Below are 14,870 nucleotides of genomic sequence, written 5' to 3'. Positions count from 1 at the left end.
TCTCTTTTAGGAGCTGTTTACCGATACTTACCCAAGTAAGTGTTTACCGACAAAATCAACTCTATCACTTACTTACCGGGTGTGATTTTAGTCCATCAAAACAGTATCGTATGCAACAATTTACCCGATAAGTGTTAATCATGGTAAGATTCGTTGTCACACTTACCGGGTAAGACTCCCGATCCTTGCCTTTGCCCTTACCAGGTAAGATTTATGGTCTCTGCCAACATGCTGGTGTGCCTATAAAGTAGTCTTATGGACTCCTAGCTTGTGGTATATATGCACAGCTTCATTCCTGTGTCATGTGTGTAGCATATCTTACACATTGATGAAGATGGTCATTATTGATTTTATGCCACTTTTCTATATTGATTTAATTTTTATGCATCAATTTTGTATTTGTTCTTAGATTTGGAAATCTTGGAACATTTTATTTTCCTGTTACTTATCCCCTTTCATTGTTATTATTCAATTACCCTGCTAATTGTTTCTTCACAGACCCAACACATTTTTCAGTCCTGCTCCTTCCCACACTGAAGACGGGCTCTCTTTGTGATTTGGATGGAATTGGTTTTTCTATTGATTGCTACTGAAATCGGTTAGTTCCATTTTTCTAAATTTGCCTTTTTTGTATCAATTGCTTCTTAGTTTTAGTTTTCTATATAAATGATTATTACAATATCAATAATTATTGAATATGAAAAACTATCTAAAAAACCCGGCTGTTGACTAATCAATGTGATTATTCAAAACGAAAATTTGGATTAACACTATCAAGCGTGTTTGGAATTAATTGTTTGTGTAATAATCAATTTCAAGTTTACCCTTTTTATGATTGATTTCACCACAAATATGGATGGTTGTCTTAGACTGAAATTATTTGCATACTTTTATACTGTAAGCATAATGTACAGATTTTTTGAGTTGGTGACTTGCATTTGCTTATCTATTATTTTGGTTTGTTGACCATGACACATGTTTGGTCTTAAAGACTTCGCAGGGTTTGCAAACTCAAATAACAAAAAAACAACATATCACCTCAAAAATGTTTCAATTGTTTCTTTGTTAAATATTACCATTTTTTTCATCACATATCATATATATTTTATGGCAGTGTATTGGGAATGATTTGAGGTGATTGGGACTGTGAATGATTTGAGGTGATGGAATAAATATTGCACAGTTTGGCCAATATGTTGTGGTGTTGTGGTATTAATATAAGTCTCAATATTGGCCAATATATCCTTTACAATCTTGTGCAGCTGTCTTGGTGTATAGTCGGGTTGTGTTTTGAAAAATGGTTCACTGTTTCTTTCTTGTTCTGGTTTAGACTGACTTGTGTAATTGCCTAAACAGATCAGACCTCTACTCCTTTGGTCATGTGGAGTCTTTGCCAAACTTTGAATGTATTGGCTTATTTGCTATTCATCTGTTGATATGGTGGTTTCTGCTGCTGTTATGACCTGAGGAATGGATGCTTACACTGCTTCTAAGGTATATCTCAACATTTGTGGTATATAGTGGCCATGACCGAGGCTATTATTTTACAGATGCTTCTCAGTTTAAAGAAAATTTTCAACATCTTACTGGCCAAACTCCCAACTTCAGAGTCTACTCTCATCCGGCTACCTCYGCTGCCACTRCCGCCACAKAAGCAAATATCTACTGTTACGGASATTCTCATGCGAGTCCACAAGTCGGAATAGATAGTTACTCATGGGAAGAGCTTGCAGAGTGGAATCGAAATCGATAGTCACTCGTGGGATGAGATCGCTGATCGTATCGGCACAACATGTATGCAATAATGCAAAGCCAACCGTTCAATGGTTTGTGCCAATTGATGGGTTTAGGAGATCTGAKCTTCTAAACACTCRKTTATCGTTATTATGTAATCGAAAAATATCCGGTTTCTTTTTTAGTTGAAGTTCAAATATTCTCTACATTCACTATGTCTAACATGAGACCATTGTTTAATTTAGTAATCATTGGSCGTTTGGTCAAGATTTACACAAGACTAAAGGGGTTATAGTTAAGTTGTGATATGAACTAAGAGCGGCGAAGAGCACTTTTGTATAAGTTAATTAGCACCCGGGATCACTGAATGTCGGAGTCAAGGGGGTCGTGCCCTTTTACGAGGTGCAGTGGTCAGAAGCTTCAAAACCTAAACAGTAAGTATAAAAAACTGTCGATAACTACTTGCCTAAATCAAGTGTAACTTATATCATCGTAAAATATTCTCTAATAAAACCAGTGAAACTTTAAAATCGTTAAAATTCACAGCTCGCGCCGTATTGCGCGGGTACACAACTAGTATATATATATATATATATATATATATATATATATATATATATATATNCTAGTATATATATATATATATATATATATATATATATATATATATATATATATTATGTTATAAGACTTGAGATCATATGAGAACAAGGGTTTTTCGTGAGACCCGTAAGACCAATTCTCAACATTTGGATTAGATCTACAATTTAAACATTCATAATCACAAAATTACCACGAGACTTCTCAATAATCACAAAATTGTCACCGTGCAACTTTAGATCATTAGATCATTAACTTATAAAGTTAATCAATGAACATAAATTGGTCTCAGGGGTCTCACAAAAACATTTGGTCTCACGTGAACCCAACCCTATGTTATAAAATATTTGAGTTGAAATCTTTAAAACCATTTTTAATGCATCAAGTACTATTTAGTTATGCATATTACTTAAATTCAAGATTACAAGTAAATTATACGTAAGTACGATTTAATAAAGCTCAATTTTGAATTCATATAACTAACTGTAGATAAATATAATCAAATACAAGATAAACATCTCATTTTTAAATATAAAAAATCTAAAATATAATTAAGTCAATCACTGAGTTCTAACAGAATACTTAATTATTATCATTATAAAAATATTATATTATTAAATAAAAAATAAATTACTTTGTTATTAAACCTAAATTAAGTTATAATAAAAAAATTGAATTAAAGAAATTACAAAAAAGGAGAACTTTTAAATAATTTATTTGATATTAATATCGATATATTTTTTTCAATATTTTTTATGAAATCTTTAAATTTGTATTTTATTGAAAAATAAAAAAATTATCAGTTTCTCAAAACCACATAAAACCGTATTATATCGACAAAGATAAAGAATAAGACAAAATATTAAAATCGAGATGTATCTCGCTGCATTGTACGAGTACCATTTTAACATACCTAGATATCTCTATAGTATTATTTACAGTATTACCATATAAATAACATCAATTGTAATATTATACTATTAAGGCAGGTTCAGTTGCAAACCAGTTTTATGTTGTGGACCGGAGGACAATGCCTAGAGCGCCACATTTCCCATAAATTTGATAAAAATTGTGAAATCAATGTCTTATTTCGTGTATGAAAATTTCATTGTGAACCTAAGACATTAGGGTTGCATTTGATACATGGGACGGGACATGATGGGACGAGACAAAACTCACTGTCCCACGTTGGCGCAGCATGAAACAGAATATGAATTCATTGTCCCATGTTTGGCGTGACATGGGACATAGACAAGAACTAGAACAATGTGGGGTAGCATGAGACAAAAGAAAATTTATATTGTTCCACCAAAATAGGTGGAATAAGAATGAGACAAAAATTAAAATATTACTAATAAACCCTAGTTTGATATATAACCTTAATATGATATTTGTTTTAATGGTCATCACCGCTAATTTCGACCGTGGCCACCATCGGCGGTCACCTCCACCTCCACCTCCCCCTCCCCCTCCTCTTCCATTACAACAACATCCTCCAACGCCTCCACAACCACCGTCCATCATCGTTCATCGCCACCTCTACCATAGTCGACCATCGACCACCACCACTATCGTTGTTCGTGACCTCCAACTCCTCCTCTACTACAACAACCTCCACAACCACCGTCGACCACCGACTAGTCCATTGCTAGCTTTACAACCACCATTTGCCATCGACCACCACCACACATTACCACCAACACTACCACCGTTAGCCCCCCTCCAACACCTCATATATTGCAACAACCTCCTCCATGACCTCCACAACCACCGTTGACCATCGACCACCACTTTCCATTACCACCTCTACAAGCACCACTATCCATTACCACCTCTACAAGCACCATTGGTGACCAACCACCACTACCACTATTGGGCACCTCTAACCCCTCCTCTACTTCAACGTCCTCCACAACCTCCACAACCACCGTCAACCACCGACTATCACTGTCAATTGCCACCTCACCTCCACCACCACCACCACCACCACAATCCATCACAATCCACCATCTTCACGTCCTCTATAACCACTGTCGTCCACCAATCACCACTGCCTCTACCTCCATAACCACCACTGCCCATCGTCGTTACTACCGTCGGCCATCACCACCTCCACCATAACCAAAACCATCTCCATCACCACCACCATCAATTATATCATAATTTTCATTCAAATTTTGTACAATTATATATGTATGTATTCATTTATATGACAATTGTGTAAAAATATTTATAAATTAAATTATTTAGTTATTTACTTTATTTGTGTTAATTATAACTATTATATAATATTTAAAATCATCAAATAACTTTTGAGGGTAACTTGTCTAGTTCTGTCCCGTCCAGTCCTACTCGTACTAAACATCAGACATACACTTGTTATGTCCAGTCCAGTCTCGTCCAGTCATGTTCAGTCCTATCCTTTTCTTCTGTCCACCATCATTTAATCATGTTTGTGAAGGAATGAAATAGAGTATATTTCAATCAGTAGAGAAAAAGAAACAAACATTATCTATTATTAGTTGTTTAAAAGAAATTAAAAGTTGTCATCTTTTTGTAAAAACTAAAAACTACTTGCAAAATTCTCGACTGCAAACAAATGAAACAAGTTCGATTTCAGCGAGACTTCAAAAGTGCAATCATGTAAGCTTTATCCATTTTTGACATCTATTCCAGCATTCAAATTTTGAGTTCATCAGATGCTCTTTCAATTCGTACGCCATTCTTGTCAATTTCAAGAATCCATTACATGTAGAAGAACACTCCTTCACGCGTTTCATTCACAAAACCCTAACCAAAACGCCTATCTTAGCCATGAGAAATCGGGTGCTGATAAATTTAGGGTTTTGAATCGTTTTGGTAGCGGTAGGGATTTTGATTCGTCTGTAGAATTGGGCGATGAAGTTGATTTTAAGCTTTCGAGAGATTACATTGGGAATGGTCAAGAAATTGGGTGTTTCAGAAGGGTAGAAAACAACGGGGATGAAACACAACACCCATTGGTTAAAGAAGTTAGTAGATTAATCGATCAACGATCCACATGGACCCCAAATTTCGAAGAGGAATTGAGACATTTGATTCGAAGTTTGAAGACTCAGCAAGTTTGTGCTGTGCTACGGGATCAGAAGGATGCACGGGTTGCGTTGCAATTGTTTTACTGGGCGGACCGGCAATGGCGCTACCAGCATCACCCCATTGTTTATAACGCAATGCTCGAGATTCTTGGAAGAACTAGTTTGTATCAAGGTGCTAAACGAGTTATTCGCCTTATGGCTCGTAGAAGAATCCGGCTTCGTGCAGAAGTTTTTGGTTACTTGATGATGGCATACAGCCGGGCTGGCCATTGGAGGAAATCGTTGCAGGTTTTCTCGATGATGGAGAAGGCTAAGATCGAGCCTAATTTGGTTATATATAACATTGCAGTTTATGTTTTGGTGAAAGCTAGTAAATTGGAAATGGCATTGAAGATATTAGAAAGGATGGAATTGGTGGACATTGCACCTAATGTTGTGACTTACAATTGCTTGATCAAAGGTTACTGTGATGCTGATCGTATTGAAGACGCAATGGATTTGATCAGAGATATGGTGGCAAAAGGGTGTGCGCCCGATAAGGTATGTTACCATACGGTGATGGGTTTTTACTGTAAAACGAATAGGATCAAAGATATTAGGATTTTGATGAAGAAAATGTTGAATGAAAGCAAGTTAATCCCTGATCAGGTTACTTATAATATGCTAATTCATATGCTTTCTAAGTATGGTTATGGAGTTGAGGCGATTTGTTTTCTGAGGGAAGCCGAAGAAAAAGGGTTTTCTTTTGATAAGGTCGAGTATAGTGCGATTATCCATTCTTTTTGTCAAGTGGGGAACATAGAGAAAGCGAAAGAACTTGTTAATGAGATGTACACTAAGGGTTGTAAACCGGATATAGTCACTTACACCGATGTTATAAATGGTTTATGTAAAATGGGAAAAGTGGATGAAGGTAAACAGTTGCTTCAAGAAATGTTGAAGCTCGGTTGCAAGCCAAACACTGTTTCATATACAGTCTTGTTGAACGGCCTCTGCCATGATGGGAAATCATCAGAGGCAAAAGAGATGTTGAATCTGAGCGAAGAGGAATGGTGGGTTCCAAATTCTATTACATATAGCGTTTTGATGCATGGTTTTAGGAGGGAAGGAAAGCTTTCCGAGGCCCATGATGTTGTTAAAGATATGATTGGGAAAGGATTTTTGCCACCACCGGCTGAAATTAACCCGTTGATCCAATCTTTCTGTCAAGAAGGAAGACCGGAAGATGCCAAGAAGTTGATGGAAGAATGTCTTAATAAAGGATGCACTGTTAATGTGGTAAATTTCACCAGTGTCATACATGGTTTTTGCCAAAAGGAAGATTTCGACTCTGCCTTTTCGGTTCTTGATGATATGTACCTAAATAACATACAACCTGATGCAGTTACATACACGACAATAATCGATACATTAGGAAAGAAGGGATCCATTGAAGAAGCGGTTGAAATGACCAAGAAAATGCTCCACAAAAGTTTAATCCCGACCCCAGTTACATACAGGGTTGTTATACACCGATTCTGTCAGCATGGTAGAGTACAAGAATTGTTGTCTTTATTAGAGAAGATGCTTTCAAGGCAGCCATGGAAGACTGCTTACAATCAAGTCATTGAAAAACTTTGTTCATTGGGGAATCTTGATGATGCCTATAAACTCTTGGGTAAAGTTTTGAGGACAGCTTCAAGAACTGATGCCAATAGTTGTCATATACTTATTGAAAGTTATTTGAAGAAGGGCGATCCCCTTTCTTCATATAAAGTGGCGTGTAGAATGTTTAGTCGTAATCTGGTTCCTGACTTGAAACTATGCGAGAAAGTGAGCAAAAGATTGGTTGCAAATCAAATGTCACTTGATGCAGAGAAGCTTATGCTACGATTTGTGGAACGGGGAATGATCTCTCCGAACTATACAAAGAAAATGCAGAGATAGGGGTCGCTTAGCAAAACCGTTGTCCCAAATTTTATTGAACGGCTGCTACCATGCTAACAGGGCTATGTCTCATCTTTGTTACTCCATTTCATTCTTTCTGAAATATATGATATGCCTGATTTCGACACAAGTTTTTCAACATGTTGTGGACCGATATGCTGTTTTAAAACTGCATCTGCAAATTTCTTTTAGAACATTGATATATTACTGACCTCTGGTGCTTTGTTTCTATAGCTTCAACCATTTTTGTGAGTTGATTCTAGAAAACACCCTGGTTTAAGTCTCTCTTTTCTTTTTTCCGATAAGTTGAACAAATTGCTTTATAGGATCGCCATGGAAGAAAGCGATTTTGGAGGAAACGAAGATCTTGGAGAAGAACAACACATGGGAGATGGTAAACTTGCTTAACACTTAGATGTAGAATACATTTCTTATTAGTGATTTCGAAGAAGTGTATATGCAACATCCACCGAATTTTAAAGGTTTGCAAACTCTCTTAAGAGAGAAGGTTTTGTACATGATCAAACAGTTCAAGGAAGTTGAACCCAAGCAATACTAGATTCGAGCTTGGCTCAGATAGTCAAATGAGCCCACTTGGTTTCGCTTGTGCTCACCGACCTTTTTGACAACCGGCTCACGAGCTAACTTGTCTTATCTACACTTCTATTTGTAAGTTGGGGGCCGTTTACTAAACGCAAACCGGGTAAGTGCTTACCGGCAAGAGTCATCAAGTAACATTCTCGACCATTAAAACGGATTGCAGTAAGAGTCTGTGATAACCGGATCTTGGTTATCACCTGAGGTAATTAATACGTGATTATTTGTTATATGATTACGTGTTAGCATTATAAATTGGTATATTTGATCATGCTAGTATGTGAAATTTATGCATAAATATGTATGCGAAAAGTGAGTAGGCATATCTAAAAATATATTAGTATGCCTGGTTATTATATGCATACATGTTATATATATATATATATATATATATATATCTATATATATATATATATATATATATATATATATATATATATAACATGCATGTATGTGCAAGGTATGAAAAATGCATGGGTATGTATGCATGTGTGCATGAGCCGGGTATAGCCGGCTTCCACTTTTGGAAGGGGTATAAATGTAGGTTGTAACTCACAATTAAACTTCTTGCCATTTTGAAAACCTGAGGGAGAATTGAGAGAAGGTTGTCCGGATTAATTTTGATTGGGATCAAGAGGTAGATTCAAGTTGGGTTCAATCTTGTTTCTCAAAAGTATTTCAAAGGTGAGTGGTTTAAATGTTTTAAATCTCTTTGAATTGCATAATTGTTTGTATAACTTTTCACCCGGTTTAAGTTTAAATCGGATAACTGTTTATCCGGATTAGAATAAATCGTACAAAGGGTTGACCGGATTGGATATAAATCGGACACAGTGTCATCCGATTTAGAGTAAACCGAACATAGTGTTGATCGGACTATTAGGTTGGGGAAATTCTATCTTTGAAAATCGGTTAAATGTTTTGAACGGAGAAGTAGGAATACGATCAAGGGCTATCCGGTTTAGATACTAAATCGAACAAGGGTTGCCCGGTATATTTGTTAATCGAATGATAAGTTGTCCGATTTAGATATAAATCAGACAAAGCTTTGAGAATGTTGTCCGGATTTGTAAATCGGACATAGCTGAGAACGTTGTACGGATTTGTAAATCGGACAAAGCTTTGAGAATGTTGTCCGGATTTGTAAATCGGACAAAGGATGAGTTGTCCGGATTAGTTTAATTGGCCAAGGCTTGACCGGAGATGAAGTCCGGTCAAGTCTATGTTGACTGGATGTGAGTGTTGACTTGTGTATGGTTCATAAAAACCATCAATTTAGTATTCTCTATAAAGAATGGGAAATTTTGATAAAAATGATTTTGAACTGATGACATTCCATTTAGGACATTTATGACTGCGGTTTGTTCTAATTGGAATTATTTTGTAAAAAGTTTTGATGAGGAAATAAGGGTGACATATCAAGAAGAGGTGTACCATGGGATAGGGGTGACATATCAAAGAGAGGTATACCATGGGATAAGGGTGGCATATGTATGTGTGATATGTAATATAATTATTACTATTATATCCTTTAAGATTACTGTGATTTGGGATCTTTATTTCTTTGTGATTTAAAGATTTAGAATCAGAGTTCTTATTGGAAATCGTAGTTGGGATGTTATTGAGAAGGGGATAACAGGTTTGGCCTGAAACTTTGAATAAACCTTGTTTAATTGAAAATCATGATAAACCTAGTTAGTACAAACCTATTTGGGTTTTGATGTATTATTTGAAAGCAAAGAGTTTGGCTTGAATAATGGAAAGATTCTGGTAATATGTTCTTACTTGTTCATATATTTGTTATACATATATGAAAAGTGGTTTTAAATAAAGTTTTGGTGATTCTCACCCTGCAATAACATAAAAAGGGAACTCACTAGACCTTTCGGTCTAACCTTCGTTTTGTGATTTTAAATATGTGTTGCAGGAGGTGCAGACGGTAAGGGGAAGGGGAAAATGTAATATTTTCCTTTATATATATCTGCATGAAGATTTGTCAATGATATGTATAGTTTTGTTAGATGAACGTGGAATAGTACAAGAATTGTATTTTAAAATTTTGAACCGTATATTATGTATTGGTAGATTCTTGTATTAAGGGACTTATGTGGTGTATAAACATGTATTTCTAATGTATGAATGAAATATGTGTTACATGCAATGTGTGGAATTGGGGTGTTACAGAGTCTTTCTCCCTTACTTACCGGGTATGATTTTTGGTCCTTATGCCTCTTACCGGGCAAAGATTATTGATCTTTGTCATGCTCACCTTGTAAGAGTTTGGTAAACTACTCCTTAGTATTGTGGATATTTCTTGTTTTAGGGTACGATAAAGCAGTTCAGCACGGATAAGTCATTCAGGAAAATAAATGTCCATGTTTCTATTTTAGTTTGTCCCAAAAAATAAGTGTCCACTTTCAAAAGTAAGCGTCCGTTTTTCAGTTCTACCCTTAATTTATGAAATGGAGAAATTCACTACTTGATCTATTATCGAGGGTAAATTTGTCATTTAGTTAATAAAAAGTATAATAATTAGGAACTAAGGCTCCATTTGGTTAGCACCTATGGAATATGAAGGAATTGGAATGGCCAAATTGTTGGAAATTAGGAACTTGGTTTGCAGGATCTCTATGGAATCTGGAAGAATTGGAATGACCAATTTCCTATAACCAAATTCCATTATGGCTTTTGAATTGCATATGGAATGGAATTGAATTCCATATATTCCATCATTCACATATTTCATCATTTCCATTGTATGTGTGATGGAATTGAATTTCATATATTCCATCATCTATAGATTTCATCATTCCATTGCATGTGTTGGAATTGGACTGACGAGAGTTATGTAGGCGGGTGAAAGGAATTCCTTTTATGTTTTCTGGTTTACTTTGATATGAGTAGTTTAGTAATTTATTAATCTTGTCAAGTTTCCCTCATTCTTGTTTCACATTTTGGCAGGCCAAAAAATGCATTTTTGCCCTGCTTAGATCTCTATGTCAAGCCAAACAGGAAACAAGTTTTTGTATGGTTCTGCATATCAAACACACCACTAAAAAACAAAGTATCATGACTATAGCAGTAATGTTGTGTGTTCTCGACATTAATGCTTTGATAGATCAGAAAAGTTTCTATTCCTTTGGGACGAATCAAGTTATTAATTGTCTTCATTGCGTCACCAACAACCGGATAAGACGCATAGCGAACGAGACATAATTAAATGTAATCGTATTACCATGTGTTTGCATTAATATTAATCATGCCAAACTTTTTGCACCAATAATTACGTCCATGTTCAAAAGTAAGTGTTTATATTTTTATTTATGTTCGTCCTAAAATAAGTATCCGCTTTTTAAAAATTAATAACTAAATTTCCAAATGTGCCATTGATTAATGCACATATATTTAAGAATTAATAAGATAGATACCCTATTTAAGGGTATAATTGTCATTTGATTAACCAAAAAGTGTTGTAATTATTAATGTCTAAAACTGTGTATCATTTCTATTGTGAATACTTATTTTGAGGCAAGTAGAGTATTATATTGTTATAATGTTACCACATATTTCAATATTGTTTCGTTTATCTTTACTATCTATACTATATTATAAAACATTTGACAAACACTCATAAAAACCATTTTTTACGTATGATGTACCGCTTATTGATGCATATTACTTAAAATTTAATGGTACAAGTAAATTGTGCATAAGTACAACTTATTAAATCTCCATATTTTAATTTATGTACTAACTGTAGATAAACATAATTAAATACAAGATAATATTTTTATTTTAAATATAAAAAATCTAAAATATAATTACAATAATCATTGAGTTTTATCAGAATACGTAATTATTATCTTTATAAAAAATATATTATTAAATCAAAAATAAATTACTCTGTTGTTAAACCTAAATTAAATTATAAAAAATTGAATTAAAAAAATTACATTAAAAAAACTATAACTTTTATCTATTTTTAAAAAGAAATGCTATCTTCAAATTTATATTTTATTTAAAAATAAAAACATTATCAAATTCTTAAAACCACATAAAACGGTATTATAACATCGATAAAAACAAAGAATAAAACGAAACATTGAAATCGAGATCCATCTCGTTGTGTTGCACGAGTATCCTTTTAGTATTATAAAATAAACATACACATCATGTTCCAAAAATCTATATATATATTAAAGGAGAAACCAAGGTGCTTCTCCTAAAGGTTGAAAACTTATTTATCTTTTTTTTCATTCATCCTTCTTTAATTTTTTTTTTAATCTCACATTCTAATTTCTATAAACATTGATTATTCATTTATGTTTGAATTTAACACAATATTTTCATTTTCCCTAACTCTTCTTCATAAATTGTTCATCATTCAATCTCTTTTTCTCCATCTCCATCACTTGATTTGTTTTTCATTTCATAAATTGTTATTTTTCAACAAATTTATTTTCAAGTTTATTTCGAGAAGACTAATTCAGGTATGCGTTCCTTTTTATTTTTGTTGGGATTTTAGAATTTTGTTTTTTTTACTTTTCTCTTCTATGATTTTCCAAAGTTTTCTCAATGAAACGGAGAGTTTGTTCTTGACAACACTTTTAGAATTTTCATGGCAACAATGGTTCGATTAATCGTCTGATAATAGAATATTGAAAGTATTACAAATCATGATGTAGCCTCAACAAATTTCAACATATTTTTGTAATTGTTATCTTTTTCAAGTATACTTTGAGAAAACTAATGTGTATATGTATTCCTTTTGACTTTTATTGAGATTTTTGAAGTTTTTTTGTTACAATTTTTCATGTAGCATCACCAAACTTCAACATGCCCTTTTTAATGGTATATTTTTTCAGGTTTATTTCGCAATTCTTCTTAATTTTGTTAGGATTTTAGAGGTTTTCTTTAACTATTGTCTTCTACATTTTTCTTAAGTTTTTTTTTCCAATAGAACCAACAATATGTTTTTAACAATTATTTTAGAGTTCGGTTGACAAAACTATTTCTCATGGAATCTTGAGAAACCAAGTTTAATGAAAAACCATTTTTCATATTCATCTTTTATTTTCTCATTTATATTTTACATTAAAATGTTTTCAACATWCAATTGTTGAAAMWWWWWWTTCAAATTCTAKTTATTTTAAAATATTTTCAACCGCATTAATCGTTAAAAGATTTCATTTTTGTAATTTAAATAATCTATATATAAATAGATATATTAAAAGAACAACCAATAATGATAAGGTGGATTCATATATCAAAGGTTTTATTGATTCTTATTAGTTTAATATATAAATGTGATCATCGACTCATTTAACTAACTTCAATAATTTTAAAAAGGATTATTGTCACCATGCAACGCATGATGTCAAACACTAGTCTATTATAATTGAAGTTTGAGTAAACTTCCTCTAGCTTGTTGAAAATTGTTATTTTCGTTCTTATGCTTTCAAAGTTACAGTTTTGGTCCCAAAATCCCAGTTGTTTATTGTGTTTTTTCGTCTATGTCATTTATAATTCATTTTTTTTTTCATTCTTCATATTTGACGGTAAATCATTGACAGAGTCAGTATTAGAGACGGAAACAACAATAAATTGTAAATCACAAGGACAAATCACAAAAGCCATAATTTTGATTTTCGAAAGCACAGGGATGGAAGTTGCAATTTTTAACAAACTATATGAATGAAAATCATAGTTTAGTTTATTATTAGTTTATTATATAAATACTAATCACGCAATGCAGCAAGATATATCTCAATTTAAAATATATATATAAAAATTATCATTTTTTGTGTAATTTAAAAAATATAAAAAATTATCATTTTTTGTGTAATTTCTTTAATTTAATTTTTTTATTATTTTTGGTTTAATATTATATTTTTTTATAAAGATAATAACTAAGTATTTTGTTAGAACTTAATAATTATCCTAATTATATTTTAGATTTTATATTTAAAATAAAAATTTTATTCTGTATTTGATTATATTTATCTACAATTTAAACATGGATCTTCATAAGTTGTACTTATGCACAATTTACTTGTAATCTTGAATTTTAAGTAATATGCATTGATATGCAATACTTCATGTAAAAAAGATGATTTTTAAGAGTTTTTGTCAAATGTTTTATAATATGGTATAGATAATATAAGAAGAAAAAAAAATTCAACCTTGATCTCTCTAAAACTAACTGATAAATATGTTCAAATATATCATAAGTGTTTGAGCTTTGAATATGATAAAATACTTCATAAAGTTGATATGAAGATACAAAACGTCATTGGTTATGACAAGTTGTTGGTTAGATCAGTTCGGTTTTTTTAAGATTGTTAAATTTGGACTAGGTGTTGAAACGTCTACATTTAAATTCTAATCGTGAACATATCTGATAATAACAACAACTGTTAAAGCCTACTGAGAGTCACTGAGGAACACCGTCTTTGCGATATGTTCTGTAGAAGAGAAAATGAGCAAGTGACTTTTCTCTCTTGCGATGATTCGATCTGGTTTTGGTATAAATTGTTCGAACCTAAAATGAAGATGTTCGAAGATAGATCGTGTACGATATATTTTGACGTTTTCTACCCTTGATCCTTTTAGGGATGTTCGACAAATTTGGAACAACATCCTTAACTTACGTGGTTATAGATCATAGAATTAATACTGTTGTAAATACGAGACTATTTTGTTTAGTTGTGGCTACTGGCACCAATCTTTACAAATGTGTTTATTTGTGCAAAGCTCAAATAATAAATTGACAAAAATACCCTTAATGGTTTTCATCGTCGACTTCGTGAATGGCGGCCGTCACCTATGACTGGTGGGGTAAAAGGGATGTTGTTGTTATTGGTGGTGGGTGCAATGGGCCCGAACGAAATTGTACCCTATAAGTCATTAACTGTTATTTAATACTTTTAAAATACTAAA

General features: G+C 33.1%; 1 protein-coding gene across 1 annotated transcript; it reads left to right on the top strand.

Annotated features, from left to right (window-relative positions):
• The first annotated feature begins 5,033 nt into the window (after positions 1 to 5,033).
• LOC112526877 (pentatricopeptide repeat-containing protein At1g62914, mitochondrial) lies at positions 5,034 to 7,474 on the top strand. The gene has a single exon (XM_025137305.1). The coding sequence runs from the start codon at positions 5,034 to 5,036 to the stop codon at positions 7,332 to 7,334; it is 2,301 nt and encodes a 766-aa protein (XP_024993073.1). The 3' UTR covers positions 7,335 to 7,474.
• The last annotated feature ends 7,396 nt before the right edge of the window (positions 7,475 to 14,870 follow it).

Source organism: Cynara cardunculus, assembly GCF_001531365.2.
Source record: "Cynara cardunculus var. scolymus isolate 2C chromosome LG 14, CcrdV1, whole genome shotgun sequence".
NCBI lineage: Eukaryota > Viridiplantae > Streptophyta > Magnoliopsida > Asterales > Asteraceae > Cynara > Cynara cardunculus.
This window is presented reverse-complemented; position numbering and strand designations above follow the sequence as displayed.

Coding starts and splice junctions, on each gene's coding strand:
- LOC112526877 (XM_025137305.1), top strand. CDS start 5,034: ATGCTCTTTCAATTCGTACGCCATTCTTGTCAATTTCAAGAATCCATT.